Below are 7807 nucleotides of genomic sequence, written 5' to 3'. Positions count from 1 at the left end.
TATTTTAATTGTACAATTGTAGCATGTACAGTACAGTTGATAATTATTTTGCCCATTATTTATATACTTAAAGAATCAGGGTATTATCAATAGAGAATATACACATTAAGTTCCATGTGTAATTACAAATATAAAAAAAGAATTATGCTATTTAAAAGTAGGTAAATTTAACTTTAGTTTGGGACTGTGCTAGGTATATATTGTTTGTATATTTATTTTTATATATATAAATGTTTGTATACATAAACATATTTGTATGTACTTTCATATATACATATATAAATACATATATAGGTTTACATATTATATGTACAAGTATATATTGGTATATATTATATATATGGGTATATAGTTTATATATACACATATATATTTGATATATATATTTTATAAATCAAATATGTAGGAATATAAAAATTTTTGTTCATAGACAATACAATAGGTACAAATTTCAAATTTCCCGCCATGAAATAAATTTAAATAGCCCACCCCACATCCGCCATCTTGGTTAGTTCGTGACCCATCCTCCGGGAGCATTAGTGGACTTTGTCAAAACTTGCACTATGAAAGATATCTATTTTTATTACCCCCATTTATCTATGGTCACCAACATCCAAGGAGCCTCCGTCGCCTCCATCCCAGATGCCACCGACGTCCCATGAGCAGACTCTGCCTCCGTTCCGGAAGACACCACCGTCCAAGGAGCCACCGACGCCGCCGTCCCAGATGCCACCGACGTCCCATGAACAGACGCCGCCGCTGTTCCGGAGGTCACCACCGTCCAAGGAGCCACCGATGCTGCCGTCCCATATGCCACCGACGTCCCATGAGCAGACGCCACCGCCGTTCTGGAGGTCACCACCGTCCAAGGAGCCACCGATGCCGCCATCCCAGACGCCACCGACATCCCATGACCAGACGCCGCCGCCGTTCCGGAGGTCACCACCGTCCAAGGAGCCTTCGTCGGCCCTGTCCCAGACACCACCGAGGTCCCATGAGCAGACCCCGCCGCCATTCCGGAGGTCACCACCGTCCAAGGAGCCACCGACGCTGCCGTCCCAGACACCACCGACGTCCCATGAGCAGACGTCGCCGCCGTTCCGGAGGTCACCACCGTCCAAGAGGCCACCGTCGTCTCAGAAGCCACTGTCGCCTCCGTCCCAGACATCACCGATGTTCTAGAATCTAGGAGGATCATTAGAACCCTCAATTTTGATGCCGAAGGTAGTTGTACAGTTGATGTACCCGTAGCCCCCGGCACAGAATTGAGGGATGTCCTAAGTTCCTCCACCAATGATGGGTTTAGGGTTGTTGTCGGTGCCTATCTTAGAGATTCAGGGTCTGAATACGCATAGGTTGTCGGTGTTAACCAATACACCGTCGCAGGCCCCGATATCTCCAGCTCAGGAAAAGTGGTTTCCATTGGCGATGCAGGTGGCGACCAAATAGGAACTGGTGATGACACCGGTGACATCACCAGTTGGGCCACTGGTTCTAGTGGCCCCGGAGCCATTCCACTCGACGGGGATAACCTTAACATTACAGATTTTGTCGGTGATGACGGTCCTGGAGTGATGTCGATCTCTTGTGGCCTGAACCCCGGCCCTCCAACCGCAGTTGACCTCTCCACCCAGCTCCTCACCCGGAGCTCCAACGACTCCTCTTTGAGGGGGGTGCCAACATGGCCGCCTCCTCCTCATGGTCACTTGTGTACATACTTACATATGCCATTAAGTTACCACCAGCTCAGAGCTGTGGAGAGGACGCTCGTGAAAATCGTCTATACAGTATGCTATCCTCCCTTCCCCTTACCAAAACATCCCTTATGATCTTCCTCCAATGAAACGTATAGTGGAGGAGGGGGAAACCTGTGTATATAACCCCCCTCCCCCCCCTACACGCACACACGGCAATTGTTCATGAACACAAACAAGAAAAAAATTCTACACTTCTCTAATATTAAACTTACGTTTCTAAAATATTAATATAATCCGTATTAACTTATAACAGAACATAAACATGGCAATAAAAAGAATACAAACAAAAATTAGCGAACTCCAAACCTAATTTTTTTAGACACTAAACGTCATGTACTTTGTCAAACTGTAGACCTAATGTATTTGATCAAAACCACTTTTTATTTGTATCGTGTGTAATCATACTTACTAAAGTGTAATAATAAATCATTAAATTCTCTTTGTGTTAGTACACATTCCATATTCGCACAGTATATATACAAAAACCCTTTAGCCATGCTAAATAGTTTAGCCGTGCTGAAAACCTTACTGGTCTGTTAAATCATGAAGTGATGTTCCATTACTTATAAGAGATCATAGTGATGTTACAAAATGTATTTATTGCACGGTGAATTAGTGAGGTTGAGTCACAAACAATAGGATTGAATATTCAAAACAAATCTTAGAAAAATTGTAATGTGCGTACCTTCGTACACACTCAGAATCGTCATTGCCCCTAACATGTCTATGGATGCCGCCCACGCAACACTGAGCGCGGGGGCTTTGAACGCTGCGGCTGGTGGTCGGGCTTCTTCGGAAGCGGTCGGGCGTCATCGGTTGCGCGCCAATTCGCCGGAAAAGGAAGTCGACCATTGTCCCCCAAATGTACAAGACTATTCTGTTCTAGCCTGGTAAGAAGTTCTGCGCATATAAAAGGGCAATGCTTCGAGTCAACAGAAGGCAGAACAACTGGGACTTCACCGAGGCAGGCCGCCGCGCTTCCCGGACACCGCTCGCCACCCTACGGTGTAAAACTTCGTGGAGACGCCGCCACATAGTGACCCCGACGGACTTCGTTTTTGTGAGACTATTTCATGTCATAAACGTTCATAGAGACAAGTTAAAGAATATAGTGTACCGATACACGGCCCACATATATATATATATATATATGGTCAGTAGGGCGTATTTAAGGAAATATAAACAGTGTTTGAGGGGGCCTAGTCAACAATGGTCCGCGGTGTTGGTAAATATTCGACTTTTGAAGTGATAGTGTGACGGCACATGCGCGCCAGCGCCAGGAGAATTAGCGGCAATTGGCAACCTCCTGAACTTAAAAACAGGCCAATAGGAGAGGCCGCTGGTGACGCTCGGCGGAGGTATAAAATAGCCGCCCGGCGTTTTCTTGGGGAGTCGGTCCGCTGCGCAGAGTCGGAGCTCGTGTCGCTTCACGTGAGAAGTTTTCGCTACCCACGATTCCGGGCTGCGGAATCGCGACCTGAAGTTGAACTTTCGGTATTATTAATACTGCCCGCCGAATTGGGACTGTATTTATCGAATTCATCAACGTGTCCGCGGTCCGGGAAACAACTACACGCGCGCCGGAACTTCGCCTTGTGTGAGTGCTCTGGTGACCTAAAGTGTGTGGTGCCTACTGGTGCATCACAATGCACTCCCTGGGACAGCCGTCACACAGACTGAAGACTGCGGAGCCAGCGCAGCATTCGCAAGGTAAGGCGTGGTCGCCTTGAGTCGGCGCCAGCGCATTGTTGGACTGCAAACTCCCCTCATCTTACATGGTGATTCCCGCTACGAGACGTTATCGCAGAGACTGTGTCATCTAATAGTAACTGTCCGCGGTCCCCCCAGAGGTCCTGGGGGTAGAAATAGCCTACCGACAAAGTTTTAGCCCGGAGCAACCCCCACCATTATTTAATGTGTAGACGGCATCTACGTGTTGTGTTGGATACCAACATTAGAGACTGAACTTGAATTGGACTGTTGTTGAGCCGGGTGCCCTTCGTAACATCCTGCAGTTTCAATAACATTTTTTTTTATGCTAGTCACATTGTGCCTCAGAGAACTTTAGCCATTATCAAGTATAAATGTAATTCCAATGTTATGTTATTGTTTTGCCTCAATTTCCTTAATATTATTAAAATTTCTTGGAAAATCACATATTGTTTATTTGTACTACAGGTCAGTCTCCTTAATTATATTTTAAAGTTATGGCAAACAGGGCTAAGTAATGTTAGACACTCGTGTATTGACAAATATCATCTGCCATTCATGCAGTCCTGTGTTTGTAAACAAACGAGGTGTTTGTTTACGTTTGGGTCACATCAGTCCAGCATAACGTGTGCCTGTCGTCATATTAGTGTGTTACACCACACATTCTGTCGCACCAAGTGGGGCTCGAGTAGAGGTGACCGGAACACGGATTATTTTAGTAGTGACAGTTTCCTGCCATTACTATGTCTCGTCAGCAACAATTGCATGAGGTCCGTAAGCGACCTGGGCAGGAGCAGGATCATCAGGAGCAGGGTGACAACTTGTGTCACGACAGTGAAACTGACACGGCTCCCTCTGTAGATGAGTGTTCACCGATTAGGGTGATGTGTACGGCGGAAGACGGTGCTGAAGTTCACATGGCGGACGTGGCTGTAGGCAGGTCTACGCCGGGTTCCAGTCCCGAGGCCGAGACCCCCGCTATCCTGTTAGGTGTGCAACCATTATATGTACCCACTGGTGTGTACTCTGACGGAGTAGTACACAATGTGTTGTCGGCCGCTTATGCGTCTAGAGACGGGCCGAGCAGCGGGTCAGAGCCAACGTCTACGGGGGCGGACAGGATCGAACAGCTACTCATGTGGCTGGCGATCGACATAAGTGCTGTCCGTACAGATTTGAACGGACGTCTGGATAGTGTTGTGGCTGATTTCAATGTTAGTGTTAGTACCCGCCTTGACAGGGCCCTGACTGACATGGGTGCACGGCTGGACACTGCCACGACTGGCATGGGTGCACGGCTAGACACAGCTACCACGGACATTAATAAAAATGTCAGTGAGCGGCTGGACACTGCCATGACTGACATGGGTGCACGGCTGAACACTGCCACGACTGACATGGGTGCACGACTAGACACTGCCATGACTGACATGGGTGGGAGTCTGGACGCGGTTTCCGCACGTCTCGAAGCTGTTCACGTCAGTGTCACGGACAGTATCAACCAAATTAGGACGGATGTCGCGGACATCACTACGCGGGTGGACACGGCTATGACGGACATGGGCGTCCTTCTGGACAGAGTTACTACGTGTATTAGTCACGTCGAGAATGAGGTCGTTGTCGTCACGTCGCGCCTGGATGACGTCACTAAGGAGCTGGGCATTGTTGAGAGCTGCATTGAGCCTGCAGCGCAGGAGCGGCAGGATTTACAGCATCGCTGCCTGGAAAACTATGCAGTTCTCCGAGAGGAGACAACAATGGTCGCGTCGTGCCTGGAAGTAACGGCTGCGACATTGCACAGTAGAGTTGATGCGTTGGCCAGCGGCGCCGTGCAGGTACAAGATCAACCAGCTGCATCGCGGGACCCGGCAACAATCAATGCGTCTGATCGTCCATTCCAGGTATTGGAGCAGCGCCTGGCTAACCTGGGTGCCAATCCCGTGCGTAGCAGCGCACCCCATCACAGTGTCACCTACAGCAGTGGTAACTCAGAGCCAGCTGCGGAAATTAGCGCAATGACCAAGCCTTCTGCACCGGACCCTGCGTCAGCGCCGGCAAGCGCGCCCCTCAGCACACCATTGTTGGACTCGGCGGCGCTACTTCACCACCCGGCTAGGCACTGGTCGGAGGCGATGCCCAGTTTCTCCGGCAAAGTTGGGGAAAACCCAATACGCTTCCTTAATAAATTGGACGAATATTCACGGACATTCGGACTGACTGACGCGGACAAGTTAAAATGTCTCAGCACTGCACTGAAGTCCCATGCTTATTATTGGTGGGAGGTTATCATCCCTGCCACGACATCCTTCGCGCAGTTCCGTGAGTTGTTTATTCAACAATTTTGGAATCTGCGGATACAAGGCACCTTAAGGGCGCAGCTGCACTCAGAGCGCTACGATCCCAAGCGAGGCTCGTCACTTGAATCTTACATATCTCAGATATATGAGAAGACGCGATACCTGACCCTCACTATGAGCGACGAAGAATTCTACGCCACTGTCTTGGAACAGCTGCCATTACATTACCAGAAACAGCTGGTTGGACGGACATATCGTGACGTCGCCGATTTCCGGGAGCAACTGCTGTTGCTAGATCGGCTGGAAAAGCTGACCAAAACCCAGCCAGCACAGAACAGCACGGACAAGGCGCCATTCGTGCCGAAGCCGCAGCCGGTCAATAATTATTGGCAGTAGTGTGATCGGCAAAGAGATAGCCACCAGGTACCCGTCAACATGTTGCGCTGTGAGCGTGATGCAGGCTACGGACAACGCGGGCCGAACGACGGAGAACAACAGGGTGGTCGTCAGCGCCGCAGTAGAGGCGGCAAACGGTAAACCAGCTGGTGGTCCTCACAGTCAAAGTATAACAGCGATGGAGAGGACAGCCGCAGCACGCGACGGCAACAGCGGGATGACCGGTGTAGGTCAAGGTCACGCGAGCGAGGGTGCCGGTATCACTCGGAAAATGAGTACGATAACTTCGGTCTGCAACACCAGTCATCCGACACCCACGGCCCAGCGGAAACGAGAAACGCTCAGATGCAGGGGAAGACTACACTGCAAAATGACACCACTCGGAGTGCCCCGATGCAGCGCGTCTCAAGTGATGGTGGCGCGCAACATTACGTCACGGCGCAGCAGGGAGGAGTGTCCTCACAGCAGGGCTACTTTTCCCGCAACGAGCCACTCAACCCGGCTGCTGAAGTCTTTCGGACCCAGACCTACAACGCGGGTCAAGGCCAAGGCTGGTCGGCGACAATGGTTGCGGGACATCCTGCGCAGTAGGGCCTGCCTAGACAGGATAACCTAATAAACTAGAAAGGGCACAGTCCGAGGTAATTGACCCTACCTACCTCCCGAACGTCGACAGTTTACCGAAACAGAACGATTTACCGAGCTGCGAGGAAGTGCATGAATTTGTACGAGCGAAGCTGACGTCTGAAGCGGCCGTGAGACAGCGCCGGAAGCCGGCATCACAACCCGCAGGCTTCCAGGTAGGCGACCTTGTACTATGGAAAACAGCACCAGTGAGTAAGAAGTGGGAATTTATTACCAAGAAGCTCTGCCGTCTTTACGCTGGACCGTTTCGTGTCACGAATGTGACCAACGAGAATTGCTACACTCTATCTAGCATCGACACCGGAGAAGTCGTCGGGACATACAACTTAACACAACTGAGAGCTTACAAGAAGCCAGTTGCTGGATTAGCTTAACTGTGAAGACCATTTGTGAACGGTGTTCATGGTGTTACTGCATTTCCTTAGTGTGTGTGTGTGTTAAGTGCGAAGGCCATGTGTTCCCGCCTTTTAGTATCGTGTAGATAGGTTTATGACATGTTGAACGACCGTGGCGTGTGTCCCCGTCGTGCTGTAGCGAGTTGAGTGACATGTAATTCCACTCCCGCTGCATGTCTACTTACAGCGCAGGAGCTGATTAGCCGCCTGTGAGTAGTGTGTTAGTGTCTAACCTGCAAGTCACGAGTGCATCGACGCATGAGAAAGTGGAAGAAAGAAAATAAAAAGGCAATAAAATGGCTGTGTGTATTTTTTGTGATAAAAGTGAGGAAAAAGAGTGCACTTTCAACGCCAGTAAGTTTTAACACCGTGTGTAATAAAGTGTTGTGTCTACCTGATTTTAGTCTCTATGTAAGTGCTATGTGTAGCTAGCGTGTGTTACCCCTTCTAACGTTTTTTCTTAGTCTGTTGTGCTGTACGTCTAGTTGGGTGCCTATGTTGTTTGTTTTTTTGTTCCAGCCCGGCTTTGTTTGTGTTTGCTTTTTCCTTGTGTTTCTCTCTGTGTAGTGTGAGGTACGCTCCGGGAGATTTGTTTTTCTGTGGCCCG

General features: G+C 49.2%; 1 protein-coding gene across 1 annotated transcript; it reads left to right on the top strand.

Moving 5' to 3' along the window:
• Positions 1 to 642: 642 nt before the first annotated feature.
• On the top strand, positions 643 to 1182 carry LOC134533459 (uncharacterized). The gene has a single exon (XM_063370984.1). The coding sequence runs from the start codon at positions 643 to 645 to the stop codon at positions 1180 to 1182; it is 540 nt and encodes a 179-aa protein (XP_063227054.1).
• The last annotated feature ends 6625 nt before the right edge of the window (positions 1183 to 7807 follow it).

This window comes from Bacillus rossius, chromosome 6 (genome assembly GCF_032445375.1).
Source record: "Bacillus rossius redtenbacheri isolate Brsri chromosome 6, Brsri_v3, whole genome shotgun sequence".
Classification (NCBI taxonomy): domain Eukaryota; kingdom Metazoa; phylum Arthropoda; class Insecta; order Phasmatodea; family Bacillidae; genus Bacillus; species Bacillus rossius.
Note: the sequence above shows the minus strand (reverse complement) of the source record. Positions and strands in the feature narration are given on the sequence as shown.